This window comes from Clytia hemisphaerica, unplaced genomic scaffold (genome assembly GCF_902728285.1).
Source record: "Clytia hemisphaerica strain Z4C2 unplaced genomic scaffold, Clytia hemisphaerica genome assembly, whole genome shotgun sequence".
NCBI lineage: Eukaryota > Metazoa > Cnidaria > Hydrozoa > Leptothecata > Clytiidae > Clytia > Clytia hemisphaerica.
This window is the reverse complement of record NW_027104420.1, coordinates 113,881-132,297: the sequence shown is the minus strand read 5'-3', so window position 1 is coordinate 132,297 and position 18,417 is coordinate 113,881. Positions and strand designations below refer to the sequence as shown.

Below are 18,417 nucleotides of genomic sequence, written 5' to 3'. Positions count from 1 at the left end.
ATTGTTGGTTTAAGCTCTTTTCACACTCGCCACTTTTGTTTCATGTTTCCTCCTGTTTAAGGAAACATTGGTTAAAACGGCTTTTCTCTAACTTTTTCAGTTTAGTGCTAAGATTTTCCAACCTGAGATCACAATAACGATCACTCTCTCTCTCTAATTCGAATGATTTTCTTTATTGATCGCTCTCTCTAATTCGAATGATTCTCTATACCGATCTCACTCTTTCTCTAATTCGAATGATTTTATTCTCTCTCTCTCTTTCACTAGTTTGAATGGTTCTTTTTGTCAATTGACCACTCCTTCTAATTCGAACACTTAGAATGAAGGTTTCCGCATTACAGAATAGCATATAGGAACACTTAGAATGAAGGTTTTCGCATTACAGAATAGCATAGGAACACGTAAGATGAGAGTTTCCGCATTACAGAATAGCATAGATATACTCGGAATGAAGGTTTCCGCATTACAGAATAACATATATACGTTGAATAATGGTTTCCGCATTACAAAATTGCCTGGAATAGTGGTTTCCGCATAACAGAATACCCTGAAATGGTTTCCGCATAACAGAATAATCTGGAATCATGGTTTCCGCATAACAGAATAATCTGGAATGGTGGTTTCCCTATAACAGAATAACCTGGAATAGTGGTTTCCGCATAACAATAATATGAAATGATGGTTTCCGCATAACAGAATAACCTGGAATCATGGTTTCCGCATAATAGAATAATCCTGAATGGTTTCCGCATTACAGAATAACCTGGAATGGTGGTTTCCGCATAACAGAATAGCATAGATACTTTTAATAATGGCTTACGCATCATAGATGTACCTGGAATAACGCACAATAACGGTTTCTACATTACTGAATAGCATAGAAAAAGCCGAAAGAGATAGTTTCAATATAAGAAAAATAGTCTAGACATGATCTGAATAGGCTAGAAAATGTTCAAAAAATCGTTTTTGAATATCAGAATATGTTTAGAAAACATGTATGACAAATATGTTTAGAAACAAACAAATATGTTTGGATTATGTTCAGAAAAAAAAGGTTTTTGCATAACAGAATAGTCTAGAAATGTCTAGAAATATGGTTTCCGCATAACAGAATAGAAGGAGGAGGAGGCCCCCCAGCTGACCCAAAATTCACGCATTCACGCAAGTTTTTCTTGAAATTCACGCAAACCCGATTTTTTGAGAAATCGGGGAAATTTTCGGAAAAGATCGGGGAAATATTCAAAAATTGGGGAAATTCGCACAAATTTGGGTGAAAAGGGATAATTCACTTGTTCACGCTAAAAACAGGGCAGATTCACGCATTCACGCAATCGAAAAGTGGATTTCAACGTACGTACGCAATTTTTTTAATCCACGCATTCACCCATGATTGCCACGAGATTTCTACTCCTTAAAACGTTCAAAGAAGTCTTTCGTGATGTACCAAAATTTTACTACTGAGACAGGGGTGAACGACAAAGGAAGAAAGCAATCTATAATTGACTAGTGTAGATAGGCCTTTATGTTCGTGATCAATCATCATGAGTGTTATTTACTTTTCATTATAAAAGGAAGAAAATGTTGTGTAAACACAATTGATCTTTTTTCTTAGGGTTTCCACATTCCATGGAGTTTCCGCGTAGCAATATTAACAGGGGTGTCGTCGACATTAGACCAAGTTACGGTATATCTTGCCTTAACCAGAGACGATCTCAATCGAACGGAATCGACGATCGAACCAGTCGAACCAAATCGAACGCAATCGAACGTCAAAATTCTGGGTAATATTCGATTGGTTCGATTGTCGTTCGACTGGTTCGATGGTCGATTCCGTTCGATTGAGATCGTCTGGCTTTATTCTTGCAGCTTTCCAACATCATCCAAGCTCTCAAACATCACAAGCCGAATGAAATAGACCTTTTCGCCTTTCCATCCGCCATCTTGAATTGTATGCAAAAATATAGGAACGAAAAAGCCGTGGTTGAATTTAGTTGGAAAATATGCAAAACATATGCAAGTTTACACAAAGATTAAAAAGACAACAAAGCATCTTATAAAGAAATATTATAATCATTAGAACAATAAAAGATGTAATTTCTTAATCCAAAAAGAAATATTTACCGAACAACAAAAGCCTTTTAGGAATTTGTTCTTAAAGACATTGCATATTCTGTTTTCATGCCATTAAAAAATTCCACGAAGACGGAGTACACACATTAACTTTCAAAACACGCAAACTGAAAGCAGTAATTATGACGTTACGCATTCAGCGGGTTCAGATCGATGTTTTGATTTGATCGTTTGGCGGTTCTTTTCCCAGGAGAATAATTTACCGTCAGCCGCATAAGGATTATTTTTGTACCTTCGTGGGTGATTTTTCAGCTTGAGTTTATGTCTAATGTTATGGTTTTTGGAAGTGATTGTTCTAAGAAGTGGACGAATTTGATTATTTCTAGTTTTCAAAAGAAGCAAATTTAATCTTTCTTCTACAAGATTACACTTTAATATAATTATGCATGTAAGTTTTATATTAATACTTTCTTTTTGCATATGTTTTGCATACTTTCTAAGGGAATTTCACCACGGCAATTCGGCCACCATAATTTTTGCATACAATTCAATATGGCGGATGGAAAGGCGAAAAGGTCTATTACTTTCGATTTCCCGTAGAAATTATGCGATGTCGATTGTCGTTCGACTGGTTCGATGGTCGATTCCGTTAGATTGAGATCGTCTGGCTTTATTCTTGCAGCTTTCCAACATCATCCAAGCTCTCAAACATCACAAGCCGAATGAAATTACCCGTAGAAATTATGCGATGAACAATCCGGGGGTCAATGAATTGACGATCGAACGCAATCGAACGCAATTGAACGCAATCGAACATCAATCGAACGCAATCGAATATCAATCGAATCTGAAAATTGTGGTAATATTCTATCCTCTGGCCTTAACCAAAAATTTCGATCAGTTGTTCAAAAGAGCATGCCAACTGGACTTTTAAAAGTTATTTTTGCATAACTAGCAAAAACCAGAACAAAGTTTAGAAGCACAAAATAAACAAAAATAACAAAATAACATGTCTAAAATAACATGAGAAAAAGACCAAGAATTCTCCAAAAAATAAAACCACACGAGAAAAGTTTTTCGCGGACTTTTGAAGTTTCCTGCAAGACTACTTATTGAAATATCCTCGTCGGGCGGTTTAAATAGATTATATTTATACCTCTGATTTTGACCGCAGTGCATTACATTATCTACAAGTAAGAATTACACATCCATTGAATTGTAACAACTCGGAACCTCTTTAAGAAAATGAATCGAGTGAAACTAGGCCAAAAATGACGTGCAAAAAAATGTAAACAAAAATAAAGATTGCAGCTGTTTTTTCGAACAAATCAGAAAATTTGATGGTGAAAGGCAATGAGACACAAACACAAAGGAGGCAAATAAACCCAATAAAAATGTTGGGATCGGTCCAAATATCAGGTGAAGAGTTAGGTGATATCGAAACTAATGACATCTGCTCTTCTTTGAGACAGAATTCCATTCGACTGTTATCCATTCGGGGATGCAAACTCCATGACAAAAACTATCGCCAAATCATGGAATCCTTAAAAGAAAATTCTTCTCTTTCTCATTTAAATCTAAACCTTGGAGTTGTTGATAGTAAAGAAAGAGTTATATGGCTATCAGAAGGACTCAAGAATAACACAGGAATAGAAACACTTTTGTAAGTTTTTGTACAAACTTTGTTGTATATATAATGGTTTGGTTTGGATATTGGGAAAACACAAAACGATCTAATTAAGGACCCTGCCTACGCACCAGACTGTCTGTGTATTTGTCCGGTGGCAAAAAGTATCATTTCGCTACACCGGACGCAATAAGTCCGGTGTTAGTCCGGTGTTGCATACAGGGAATTTTGGACGCCGGACATTTACGAAACAAAAAATTAAGAAACAACGGACGCACCGGACTGGTCATGTCCGGGTTTTTGATTGTCCGGTGGAAGAAAATGTCATTCTTCTTCTTCTCCGACACCGGACATCCGACTTCCTTAAGTCCTGTGTAGAGATTTCCGGTGGTAAAAAAAATTCTCATTTTACACCGGACTTTGATGTGTCTGGTGTTCGTTAAGTCCGGTGCGTCGACAGGGTCCTTCTAATTATTGTATTGAATTACAAGTAATTCCAGCCAGTAAAATGTGACAGATTATCTTGTACCTAGGTAATGACTGGATTGTAAAAGACAAATCAATTATATGCTGTTATCTTTATAAAAATTTATGCTGGAGTAATTAGTTATTCAATAAACTATGGAGTTCTCCCACCAGCAAATGACTATTGAATGCATAAAATAGATATAGATGGATAGAACTTTAATTTTCTAAGTGATGATTTCAACCAAAATGTTTAATTACACACAATTATCCAGATTAATCAAACTCAATAATCATTTGGGAGAACGTAACAGTCTTTTGAATAACTAATTACTGTACTCCAGCAGAATTTTTTAAATTATAATGTCATCTTATTGATTTATCTTTTACAACACAGCACAGCAGTTACCTAGGGACAAGATGATTTATACTGCTTTTAATTTACTGCCTGAATGAAAGTAATGTATGTGGAGTAATTTGTTATTCAATTGACCGTTGTGTTCTACTAAAAGACTATAACAAAACAATATCAAACCAAAATATTTTGGTAAAAGAGTTTTGATGCTAAAACATAGTTCTATGATTTCTCACCCATTGTATAAAACATTAATACTAATTCTTTTAGATTGCATGGTAATCCAATACGAGATGAAGGATTGTCAATATTGGTACCAGCACTTGAAAAACATCAAGGAATTTCTAATTTGGACTTGGGAGATTGCCTTATTGGTGATGATGGTCTTGCAGCTTTGTGCGGCCTTGCTAAGCCGTCTAATAAGAAAAACTCTTCCCTATTACAATTGACACTTACTGGAAATCGTGATATAACACAATCTGGCTGGGCACAATTAGCAATGGCTTTAGCCTACTGTACAAATCTAAACAAACTTTATTTAGACTATAACAACATTGGAGATTTCGGTGCTGGATTATTTGCAGTATCCCTCTCTGCAGCTAAAAGTTTGGAGTACATTGATTTTGAAGGATGTGGTATTACGGATGCTGGTGCAGAACTTTTATGTGATGCTATTGAATCGTATAATATTACTCTACATGATTTGAATCTAGCAGAAAATGATGTCAGTGAGGAGATTATTAAAGAGTTAAAAGAATGTCTTCAAGAGAATAAAACACATAAGTATTCTCCCTAAAAGTTGTGAAGGTTGTTTGGTCACACATTATTACAATGACTTTGAAATTTAATAGACATTACTAAAAAAGAAATGGAAGATAATTGAGTGTACAAGTAAGTGTAAGTAAAGCATGCTAGATTTTCATGAAATTATATTGATGATAACAATATAAATAGAAATCTTTTTTTCAAACGAACCTTTATAACAACGAATTAATGGAATATGTATCATTTTTTCGAGACGTAAAAATGTGAGGAAAAAAGATAAAAGTATAACTTTTGTTACTTTTTGAAATAGCTCAAACGCGCTGATTTCAAATGAAGACCTTAAGCGCTACTCAGAAGGTCTTTTTTGAGAAACGATAATCATAATTACAGATTTAAAATCAGATGGATTTAATTTGGCGAATAACCTTAAAAATGAGATTTTTCGTGTGGAGATTTATAATTTGGTGAAAGGTTGATTTAAGAAATTTGGTGGAGATTCAATTTAGTGAACGATAAAAAAGTGTTTTTTAACACGTATTAAGAAATGCGTTTACTTTAACGGGCTAAACTTTCACGGGGATTAAATTTCGCGGTTGGGCCTATCCGCGAAATTCAAAAATTTTACGGAGACTAAATTTAGCGGGTGGCACTATTGGGTGGCAATATTTTCACGATTTTGTGACTTTTACTGTCAAATCATGCATGTCGGTTGTTGAAATACACATTATTTGTGCTTCTTTGATGCAAGTAACCATTCAAAGAGTATTTATTTGACATATTTTGAGTTTTGTTTAGAAATATTTCGCGGATGAGGCCCTTCCAAATTGTAATGAATGTAATGCCCACGAAAGTTTATCCCATTAAAGTAATTTGCAAAGCTTAATATTAAAAGTAATTTATTAAGGTAATCTGCATCTTGGTAAAATGTAATGACATCTAGCATACTTTAGTAGTCCTATTTGAATCCAGGGGTAGAATCTAGTCTGGTAAACGTCAATAATTCGACGTTAAATCGTTAAAATCCTCTGAAATTATCAGACTTTTAAAGATATTTGGTGAGATTTTAAATTTTCGTATCGGATTTTATGGGTTATCGTTGTGACAACGTACCGTAAGATTTAGCTAAAATCTCATGTTCTTAAAATCACTTAAGGTATGTGTACACCTTTTTTCCAATTTTTTGTCAAAAAATTTTTCTTCAGTCAAAGTGGAAGAAAAGTTACTGGATTTCATTTTGGTAAAATCGCGATCTTAAAATCTTTTTTTGATCCAGAGTTATAACCATTTAAATTTTAAAACAAAGTTCGTCTTATGATGGATTATTTACTCAAATAATTGTCTCTTTCGGAAACAACAAAGAGAAAAGAGAGAATTCAGCTGATGTTTATTCTCACATCTATTGAATAGTAACATTTTTTGACACATTTCTCTGATTACTTAATTAAACAGTAATTATCTCGTCAAAAATTTCAAATTGATGTAGAAAAAAATAAAATTTTACCATACCATACTACTTTTAACGAGGTTAAAGTCACCCATAGCATTTAGCTATGAACTTAATTTTTTTTTTATATTTTCGGCAAAGAATTGAACTAAAAAAATGTCTTAGGATTTTTTTTCTAATCGAGTTAAAGCTTCACAATTTCAGGTTAAGTGGAAAAAACCTCGAGAAATGAATGATTTTTTCCAAATTTAACCATTTTTAAGTTTTCTCGAGTTAAAGTCGATCCAAAAAAAAATCCTAAGACAATTTTTTGGTTCAATCTATTGGGAACATAGTATCGAAATTATTTTTTCAAATTTCAAAAGCTATGGGTGACTTTAACTTCTTTGAAGTAGGTAAGGTTAAAATTCTTAAGATTTTAATTATATCCTGCCCAGTTTTTTAAATTCAGCTGAAACTTTTACCATTAGAAAGAGAATATTATTGGCTTTCAGAAAATATATACTTTTGATGTATAAAAATTTGTTGTTCTAAAGATATGATCAATTAAAGAGAATGTGTCAAGGAAGGTGAACACATACCTTAAGATGTATGTAACGTTAGCCCGGGGGGGGGGCAGCTGGGCAAAAGGACCGACGGGTATGTGCGGGTCCTAAGGGTACCTTTTCAAATATGTTTAAAATGCACTGTAAGGGTCGGAAAAACTAGAGATGCACTGTAAGGGTAGAAATTTCAGAAAATTCTTGAAAAATCTAGATATTTTGACCAAAAATGCTAGAATTTTGACCATTTTTTGCACGAAAGGGATCGAAAGTTTGGGAGAAAATGCACTCTAAGGGTATCATTTTCACTGATTTTTGCTGCACTGTAAGGGTGCAATTTTAAAAGCCAATTTTTGGCCCGCACATACCGTCAGTCCACAAACCCAGTGCCCCCCCCCCCCCCGGAACGTTAGGTCAAATCAGCTAAATTGAATAGACGATATCGGCTTTCGATAAATGCAATGCATTCTGGTTTCTAGGGACTCTCAAAGGAATTATAATAGATCAATTATAATAGATTATAATCCCTTTGAGAGTCCCTAGAAACCAGAATGCATTGCATTTATCGAAAGCCGATATCGTCTATTAAAGTTTAACAAATTCTAGATATTGTTAAGAAGGTCTAGAAAAAAATTGTTTCAGTTTTTGTAAAAAGTATTTGTCGTAGATTCGAAAACTTTTCCTTTAGATTAAGATTCCTTTTGATAAGGAACTTGCCCTAAAAGGAACTTGCCCTATAAGTTTCATTATCATATCACAATAAGTTAAAGGTTTTTCATGCCTGGTGGATTCCACCATTCCTCCTCTTCAGTATATTAAACTCAAGAAAGCCTGAGATAAATATAGGATAAATACAAATCTTACTTGTTAAACATACATGACGCAACTAGTATACTATAGGAGAAAGTATTTGTAAATGATATTACCAATATTTTTGTATTTGACAACTTATAAAGTTGTGCCTTTTATTTTAATTTTACTAAAATCATTTAAGCATGGTAATCAATGAAGAATTTCTGTACAATTTTCTATTGAATATCTTTTCTTGGCTTATCTAAGATTGCCTTAAAGGTTTGAGGAATGTTGCAGGAGTGTTTTAAAAACGGACAAAAGTTATTTTCCTATTCAGTATTCATTTATCTTTCAGTATAAAAATTTACAATATCACAACGATAACAGAACTTGTAATTTATCATGTCACTTGTTTATCCATCCAGTTTAAGTCAATTATTTTGCTTTTGTAAACTCTTGCAATGAACGTACTTTGGCATTCTCGTCGACAATGTAGAAGGAGCAGGCATTATCTTTGGTGGTAGCTTTATCCCAACTGCTGTTCAAATCTAATTTGGTTGGATACTTAGTTGATAATTGGAACACACCACAGACGTTTTGTAGATATGTGGGTGGAACAACTTTTGAGGCAAAATCTAAATCGTTACGTTGCTTGAGACTGTGAACTTGTAGATTGTAAACACATAGATGGTTCTCGTTGATAGCTTTGTTAAGATTGAAGGTGAGATTTGGTGCTGGTAATGATGTTGGTGAAAAGATGCTGGTTGGTCGATACGTTGCCACTTCCTCACCAGCATCAATATCAACTTGCATTGACATGTTGTGGACAACGTTGGTTAAAGTTGGATTAAGAACTGTCTTGTCTGCAACCTCTCTTGTCCCTAAAAATATAGAAGTGAAAAGTAGTAGCGTTTAGAATCACAAGAACCTTTTCATAGACAGCTACATCAGATAAACTAATTTTGACGAGGTTGATTAGAGTTTGTGGTTTGTGTAGATTACCTTATCAAGGTCGTAAAATAAGTTAGAGGTATCTCGCAAATATATTTGTCGTTAATATGCCAATCTCCAGTCAAATCATTAGTTAAAAGAATAAAACACGATAGTTAAAACTTGAGAAGGAAACAAGCAATCAACTCACAGTTAATCTTGTTAAACATTGGTCCTTTAAAAGCTTGGAACCATGCTCTACGTTGAGGATTATGTATGTCGTATCCTTGGAAACGTATCCAAGCTACATCAAATTCGTTGATCGTCTTTGATAAATCAATTCTTGTTCGATAATCTTCATTGAGTTTGAAGTATCCTCGATGACATTCGATTGTCTTGCTCTTCTCGTTGTGGACTTCTACTGTGAATTGCCATACAATATCATCCTGGATGCTTTGGACCTTCTCAGTTGAAGGTGCTTTAGCCTTTGGTAAAGTGAAGACTAGATCGTGCAAGTCTGGCAAGAATGTATCGAGGAATGCGTTAGGTTGTTGGTTTTTGATCATGACTGGGCAATGTTGAAGGATGTTTTTGTGGTATCGGTCAAAATAATTGAAGAGATCGTAAACACCTGTTGTTGAATGAAAAAAGGTTGCGATACTTGAAAATCTTTTTTATAAAAGAACTAGAAAGTCCTGGCAAATTTCTGTCGCTTTAAGCTAGAAAGTAGCACAAAATCAAAAGGCACTGTGTTTTATGAATTCCTTCAGATTTGAATAGAATTTTTTCAAACGTATTACCTGTATGCGCATAGAATCTTCCACCGATCAAATAATCGAGCATTTTCTTTTCCCCTTCTTCGAGTTGTGCGATTTGATCGTGTGGGTGTCCGCCATAAATCGATGTCTATTGTTAAGCAAAGTGGAAGTAGTATTTCTTAAGTCTTTATAACACTGTGTCAAAATTGAAAAATGTTTTTAATGCTAAAAACAATTTCTAATGACTTTCTAATATAATTTTCAGTCATTTTGAGCAGTTTGGAGATTTTAGATTAAGTGGTCGAAGTTTCAGCCTTAAGTTGTAGACTCAGTATATTGGCAAATTTGGAATGTATATGCACGCCACTCGGAGTTGAAGGGTAATTTTGTTATCCCTCAAAGTCTTCTGTGAGAAAACTAGCAAGTTCAGACTCCACTGTTATATTCCTGTCGCCCTTTAAATAGAATTTAGAGTTTATTTCACAAGTTAGTTTAAGAATCGGTTCGTTACAAACGGGTAAACAAGGTAATTCGGGTTTTGAGGAAATATGATGTTGACCAACGAATTTGTATTGAGACTAGAAACTAAAGGAACTCTTTGACTCGTAATACATGAAGGCTGAAGATAAAGTTTGAATAACACTGAATCTGTATGAATTGACAAGAATTTACCTTGATGTCCTTGTGAGGGTCAATGAGAGTTGTGTAACCAAAAACTGTGTCATCGAGGTAAGGCATTTTACCCAAGAACTCTTTGCATTCGTCACTTCTCTTTTGAAGAGCTGATTGTAATTTACCGGTCTTGTTATGCCTATCTTTGATTTCGGACAAAGGATGTTGGTTGAAATTGGTGATGAGGTTCGTCGTCTGTGGTGATTTGGGGTCAGCTGGAATATTGAGTGATGATGTAGATTTACTGAATGGTTGTAATTTCTCAAAACAGGCAAAAAAATCAGCAAACTGAAGAGGTTGATAAAAACGCTTCTTTTGGTAAATAAACGATCCTGTATAAGATCCCTAATTTTAACACCCATTTTTGGTCATGACATAAATTACACTATAGTATAGCAAGTACATAATCGAAACTTTCCAAAGTTTTTTTGCCATTTATATGGCAAAAAAACTTGTGAAAATAATTCAAATTGCCTGTACGTTCTCCCCTTTGCTTTAAATTATCCCTAAAAGAGAAAAAATAGCTCACCGTGTTGAACTTCAACTTTGTTACGTTCATACATAGCGTCATTAGCAGATAGAATATGTAAATAATTGCCATGTCTCAAACAAGTCTCAACTAAAAATTCTCCCATTTCATGAGGATAAGAATTGAACCAATGGATGAAGTTGTTCTTCGTGGTACCAGGTTCGTCATGGAGAAAACCGTTACCACCAAGCCATTTGTCGCCTTCTTCTTTTAATGGTGACGCGGAGTAATAGTAACTGGAGAAAGAGTTACAAGTTGTCTTAGAATAAGCTATTTATTCATGATATTCGTGACGTATTGCTTTTTATGGAAAAAACCCAGATTCTGTCAGTAGTGGAAAAGCTTTTAAGCAATCTTTCTCTAGCTTAAATTTGCCACTACCTGCAATAACCAGGGTGTTTTACGAATGTCATAAAAAAGGAGTGTGTGATATATTACCAAATGGTATCGAAAAAGATTCTGAAAAATTGATATTAAAGGTTTCTGGAAAAAACAGCTAGTAAAGAGGTTGGAAATCAAAATTCAAAAGTCCATTTTCAATAAATATATTGAAAAAATAAAGTTTGCTAAACATTTGTGCTAAAATAATTTAAGGGCCAAGCTACAAACTGTCTAACAAAAAAACAAAACTCACGTAAAATCGTTGAAAATTTCAATGCCATGATTCTTATCTCCCCATTTATCCAATTGGTCATCTCCGAATGCAGGGAATGTCTTCTGTTTAGAATGACCGTATGGAACTTTATTGTGCTCTCTGGAATTGACATTGCAAATAGCCCATTGCATAGCATCGACTGAATCGTCCGGTAGATCATTGACACTGGCTCGATAAGCCAACGGATGGACAATATAGTTATAACGTTTACAGTATGTAGGAGCTGGAGCAACTGATTTTAATGAGATAATGTGAACATATCGTCCCCATGGATTCTTGTAGTAGAAATATCCACCTAGAAAAAGTCGAAAAGTGTTAGAAATTTCATATAACAGTACACCTGTCTCACAGCCCCGGTTATGACTTCCTCCATAGCGGGGATGAAAATTTCTTTCGAAATCTCAATGCAGATATAAATCTTCTCCCCATGCTGAAAAAAATTCAGTGGGATGGTTTTAAAGTGCAATTCCTTCCATTGAAGTTGGAATGAGTATAAAACCAAACATAAAATCAATCTTCTATTCCAGTGGAGCCGAAATTTCAGGGTATTTTCCCCAAATATCTTGGCCAAACTTCGTTCCCACCAGGTCTGTGAGAGATGGGTGTAACAGATTTTCTTTTACTAATGTAGTGGCAGATTTGAGGGGGGCGGGGTAGTAATTTTCAATCGAACATATTTCAAGTAACGAATTTTAGATTCTCAGATCCGCCACCTTTAGTAGTCTGTCCTGATTTAGGACGCCCATCGACCTCTAACGGAGTCTCGATTTTCGATAAAAGTTACCTCTGTATTGGTCGCGTGGGATGAGTTGTTGATATTTCATGTCCCAATCTTTTGAATTGGGGTCTTCTTCATGTGGATCGTAATCCCAAAGGTTGTTTTGTACCTAGAAGTGTGATGATGATAGAACAATTTCGTTGTTGATAGTTAAGGTAAGCGCGTACGAGATTTCACAAAACTGCAGACATCGACCGTATTTTGGAATCTTCGATAATCTTAGAAATTCATTTTGGTAATTTCCTTAAATGGTTTGGAAATGGCTCCCTTTTATGTTTTAAGTCATTATTTTTACCCAAATTGCAGAAATCACGACCAAATTCTTCGGTGTTTCGGAAATATGATCCCTTTGTTCCACCCCACCCCGTTAAGTAAGCCGTTAAGGCCCCTAAAGTACTCATTGGAAACAAGATGCGAATTTGAGAAATCCCCGAAGAGAGTGAGCGAAGAATAAAAGACTGACTCGTTACAACAAGTGTTAAGCAAAGTAGGAGGCACAAAACAGTTAAAAGCTAGTGTAATGTGAGTATAATTTTACCTCATTTCCACGTAAAGAAATAAAATGACGATTTTGAAAGAATTTGTCATAACAACACCATTTCTTTTGCTCTGGAACAAATCTATAAGAAAAATAATCATACTTCTAAAAAAATGGGTTCATTTTAAATGTTTTTGTCGATATCTTCGATTGATTAATTTGAAGTGACCATCGCTCAAATCCTTTGCAATCCTTTTTAGTTAAACAATTTGTTGAATTTTAACTTTACTCCACTTTTGAAAATTTCAAAATTCTTTTCGTCTTGAGAAGTACAAGTAGCAAATTATGAATAAAACATAAGGCATCGCTCAAGACAATCAACCGGGGGGGGGGGCTTTCAAAGCTACTCATAAAATACTCATAAAATGGTGACATTGAGAACATAAGCTTTAAAATTTTGGATGTTTTTAAAATACAAGACCTACCCAGTCCAATTCCATGGTTTATCAAAATGGTGCATGTCATAGAGATGAGTACCACCGGCTGTTGCAGCAGGTTTCGGGAAAGGTATGCAGGGATTGATGCACGCGTTAAAATGATGCGATAATTGTCGTTCAACATCACGGTATCTGCAAGATTCGAATAATGAATTTTTACCCAAACAAATTACCGACAAGGTTGTGGACTGTAATGAAAGCGTCTAGTTGAATAATATGGCAGAGGATTCTCAATGTTAACCATGGAAATTTTACATAGGCATTTTTCGAAAATATATAGATAATTGATGCGAAAGGCGTCCATGTAACAATTGTTTTTTTTTTTTGGCAATTTCGATAGTCTTTAATTAGAAGACGTATTTATTTCTCTACACAAAATACCGGTGGCTTGAAGAATAGAATAAAGGGTTTATCTTAAAAAAAGTATATAAGAACACAAGGGGGACAACAAGGCCAACAATTAAAGCATTTAAATTATTTGAGAGCCAAAACATGCAATTTCTTAAAAAATGTCCAAAATAAGACCCTAACCCTAAAAGTTAAGAATATTTTATAATAAATAAAACTTTTTTGTCGTCTTTTTTCTTACCCTTCAAGCCATGATTCTTCTAATTTCATTGGGGCGCCATATTTATCATAATAGTCAGCATGCATTTGTTTGCCATCTCCTTCTTTATCATACCCTCTCAAATGAACATGCATAAACAAATGGACTTCTTCGGTAAATGCCTCATGGACAGGACGTTCGACATGCTCAAAAGATGTCACTACCTCTTTTTTAGCTGTAGTAGGCATCTTGATTTTATATGTTCACCAAAATTTGAAACACCAGTTTTCAACCCAACTCTACTTCTTGAAAGTTGATTTTGAATTGAACTGATTTAAATTTTACTAAAACGTGAGATTCTTTATAAAGAGTCGAAACTGTTTTTTAATCTATTTTCCAGTTATTCACGATAAATTTGATTACGCGTTAATGCTCTAAGGAGATAAACTTTCGAAACCCCTCCTGAGAATTCTTTCAATATATATATTCATTCTTTTGTTAAACATATAAGTGAAATATGCACGCTTGTTTAAAAACTGTAGGTCTGTTTTGACTGATCTGGTACCAAAACCAGTTTTGATAAATTAATTGAATTAAATTTTGATTGGATTAATTCTCATGAGTTCTAGACTGATTCAATTACTCGACTTTTGATTGGATTATTTCAGTAGTATCATTAATGATCACGTGACTTCTGATTGGATTTATTTTCACGTGCAACCATCCCCTACTCCATGTGACCTAAACCTACTCTAGGAATTGTGTCCGGACAATTCCCCCTGGTGAATTCCCCCCGGTGAATTCCCCCCAGTAAATTCCCCCCAGAAAATTCCCACCCGGTGAATTCCTCCCTGGTGAATTGCAGGGTGGACTTTTGATGAATGCACTGTAAGGGTGGAAATTTCAGCAAATCTGGGAAAAATTGCAAATTTTTGCTCCCCCCCCCCCCGGGGACTCCACACAGGAAAAAAATCTTAATATCCCAGGCCAGGCCATTTTCGGGGTGGGATTTTTTTTAGCCCTGAGATTTTCTTGCAAACACCTAGCCCTGTGAACTTCTCAACTATGAAGCATTACAATATTCCACTTTTAATTTTACAAACTTTGTTTACAAACAAAGGGAATCTCCGTTTTCTCTATCAAGCGTCTGGTTCCAATCTCGGTCCCGGTTTTTTTTCTCTGTTTGGGAGATTCCCTCGCTCGTCTCACGAATATAAACTCCTAATATGGCCACTAGGCCTGACGCAGGGTCCGCACATAGGTACTCTGGAGGCAAGACCGAAGCAACCCTGGATAGGCCGTGGGTTGTCCAGCACGGTCTCTCCTTCAGAGGACGAAACGATCCCATGGTTCTGTGTACTCACCTCTATTTATGTTATATTATATTTCCAAAGGGTCTAGTTTTATATTTGTTTCATACGTAAAAACGAAAACTTATAAATATTTATCTAATTATAATATATACCGAGTATTTCGTTTGTAAAAGAGATTTCAATAAAAAAAATAAAGTTTATGCAAATTTTCCCACCCCGAGAATGGCCATTATCCACAGGACTGGGATTGCTTGGAGTGTAAAATTGTCACATTTTTGGAGCAGGATTTATTTTTCAAAAAACAGAGATTTGAAAACCCACCCCGAAAATGGGTATTTCCCAGGCCTAAGATTTTTCGGGTTGTACTCGGGTGAAACAAGGCATGTCCCAAATATATTTTGCGTGACGCGCACCGCTTCCAGTTATTCCTTAACGTTCATATATAGCTCAAAAGAATCATATCAACAAGCGGATTTCGAAAAGTGCTGGGTCAAAAATTTGCATTAAGCCAATCTCAAGATATCGGTCAATAACTGAATTTGACGTTATAAAATACATCGAAAAAACACGTCATAAGTGAGATTCAAATGACGTCATTATTGAAAAACAGCGATAACTTCAATTTTATTAATGCAATCAACACCAAATTTTAACTGGAGTTGTAAATTAATGATTCTGAAATATTTGTTCAAAAATTTTCAGAAAATTTGAATGACGTCATTTGTTGTCGGGAAAAATTAAAATACGTCAAAAAATGCTGACGTCATCATGAATTTTCAAAATTTTTTTCATGAAATATTTTAGAATCGTTAATTTACATCTCCAGTCAAAATTTTGCTTTGATTGTAGTAAGTTAATTGGAATTATCGCCTTTTTTCAATAATGACGTCATTTAAATTGTCTTTTTGACGTGTTTTTTCGATGTATTTTATAACGTCAAAATCAGTTTTTGGCCGATATCTTGAGATTGGCCTGATATAAATTTTTGACCCAGCACTTTTTGAAATCCTCTCGTTGATACGATTCTTTTGAGCTATATATGAAAGTTAATGAATAGTGGGAAGCGGTGTGCGTCACGCAAAATATATTTGGGACATGCCTTGTTTCACCCAAGTAAAATGGTCAGTGTGTAACACAAAGGTATGAGACGTCCTGCAAGGGTGGCCTCATTCGCTTGCAAAAGACTTACGTCGCATGGGCTCAGTGGATCGGTGAGACGGGTTTGAGGTCAAGTTTGCTCTCAGGTGCAGCTCTGCTGTTGTGATAAAACAGCCGGGCATTCTCAAATTAACGCAAGTACATGACAGAACAAATGGGAGCTATCGAGCCAATGCTTACAAAATGATCAAATACATTTAACAATTTATCAAACGTAATTTAAAGCTGGATAATTCAGTTAGAAAACCTAGGCGTGATGAGAAATCGTCATTTTACACCCTGAAAATTGGAAAACCCAGGTCTGGAATATGGCAATTTTTCACTTTCCCAGGGCAAAATGTCAACCCCGAAAATGGCCATTTCCCAGTTTTTCCCGTGCCAGTGATTTAAACTGATTTTCATTATTTAGAGATCCTTTCATTCAGTTATTGGTATTCTCATTATCATTAAAAATAAAATCTTTCGGGTCACTCATACTGTACCATAAATATCTAATTACATAGATGGTCCCTTGCCGAAACCTTTCCTGTATGGTACAGTATATATTATAAAACGCTCAATCTTTTTACGAAATTTTCTTTTATTCCCAACTAGCCCCGCGGCCTATTATTATTAAATTTTGAAAAAAATATTTTTTAAACTTCCTTATTCCGCCTCAATTATTTTAATATCAACCCTTTGTAATTTTTTTACCTAGGCAATTAGTTTTTGAAAAGTCTTCGATCACTCCCCCAGAACCCCCGTCTACTGAGAATATGTGTGAATTCGAAATCGTAAGAAATGAGGTCGGAAATCTGTCGACAATAATAATAAAAAATTGGAGAACCATAAAAGTGCTTTATATACCTTAGCAGATGATTAACCGTTATTTTTAGTCCATATATAAGTTAGACAGTTTTATGAAAAAACTTCAAATGGAATAAGACGCAACCAGGAAAAGAACCTCAGAAATAACTAAATCTACACTTCGTCATGAAGTGTATTGTCTTTGCTCTGTTTCTTTTGTTTACTGCCCAGTCAACAAGTGCTTTGACAAGTGGTGGTGGTGATGTGTGGATACCCAGAGGAGCGAGCGACGCCTTGAACCTCCACAGAAATGTAAGTTAATGTCCTTATTCTAGTTCTTTCTTAACTTAGGATTTAGTCTTATCAAAATTCAGTACACGATTTCCTTTTTTGATGTTTTATTGAAGGGTCGTACCATTTTTTCAAGCTTTGTGCGTTTTAAGTACAGTGGCAAGTTTACGTATTTGCCCTTTTGAAGAACTACAGTGGAGTGACTGCAGCGATTTGAAATAATCTGGAGTTTTGACCCGAAAAATCGAAGATTGTTAACCGTCCTCAGGTAGTCAGGATCTAGACAATCAGAAGCTAACCGTCCCCGCAGAAAAACACAGATACATAAACTAGCTAGTATAAGAATTATAATCGAGCGTGAAACCGTTTTTATTTTAGGAGAGTATGCATACTGTCTGGGATCTAGCTAGGAAACCCTCAGCCTGCGAGCTTTCGCTGGATCGCGAGAGCTCAGGATTTCCTGGCTAGTCTAGGTCACATATATCTGTTAAGATTCGAATTTGTTTTTGTGGATTTGGTCATCTCTGTTTATAATTTTGTTTTAGATGCCAGGTGGAGTATTTGAGCATTTCAATTTGTTGGCCAAAAAAGGGACGAAATTCGGACGACCGGACACTTTGACTGAAGAATACGGCGGATATTGATTGTGTGATGGAAGTTTGAAGATGGCTATCTTGGATATTATTTTTATTGTAATTTTTTGTACAAAGTTGAGTTTGAAAAATATTTTGAATAAAATCTACCACAGGACGAGTCGACTTCAAACCTTTCTAATAATCCATTCATACTTCTATCCCCTTGGTATTTAGAAACATTGAAGGAGAAATATATATGATTTAAAGGATATTACTTCAAGTAAATGAATTTGAGCAAAGTAATAAAAGAAGAAGAAAAAGTTTTTTCTTCATAAATTTGAATCCTCAGAAAAAATCTAATCCGTTTTGCCATACAGTAGGCCATTTCAC

General features: G+C 35.1%; 2 protein-coding genes and 1 long non-coding RNA gene across 3 annotated transcripts; 2 read left to right on the top strand and 1 right to left on the bottom strand.

The window, feature by feature from the left end:
- The first annotated feature begins 3,380 nt into the window (after window positions 1–3,380).
- On the top strand, window positions 3,381–5,511 carry LOC136820290 (leucine-rich repeat-containing protein 73-like). The gene is made up of 2 exons (XM_067076483.1): window positions 3,381–3,733; window positions 4,788–5,511. The coding sequence occupies exons 1-2, from the start codon at window positions 3,411–3,413 to the stop codon at window positions 5,311–5,313; spliced, it is 849 nt and encodes a 282-aa protein (XP_066932584.1). The 5' UTR covers window positions 3,381–3,410; the 3' UTR covers window positions 5,314–5,511.
- Window positions 5,512–8,381: 2,870 nt separating this feature from the next.
- Window positions 8,382–14,226, bottom strand: LOC136820335 (uncharacterized). Its single transcript, XM_067076528.1, has 10 exons — window positions 13,947–14,226; window positions 13,346–13,489; window positions 12,921–13,002; window positions 12,389–12,491; window positions 11,584–11,899; window positions 10,950–11,185; window positions 10,421–10,635; window positions 9,791–9,896; window positions 9,202–9,621; window positions 8,382–8,941 (listed from the first exon to the last, which is right to left on the bottom strand). The coding sequence occupies exons 1-10, from the start codon at window positions 14,150–14,152 to the stop codon at window positions 8,496–8,498; spliced, it is 2,274 nt and encodes a 757-aa protein (XP_066932629.1). The 5' UTR covers window positions 14,153–14,226; the 3' UTR covers window positions 8,382–8,495.
- A 3,121-nt stretch (window positions 14,227–17,347) lies between these two features.
- LOC136820291 (uncharacterized) lies at window positions 17,348–18,217 on the top strand. The gene is made up of 2 exons (XR_010848550.1): window positions 17,348–17,473; window positions 17,998–18,217. It is a non-coding gene; the product is annotated as an uncharacterized lncRNA (long non-coding RNA).
- The last annotated feature ends 200 nt before the right edge of the window (window positions 18,218–18,417 follow it).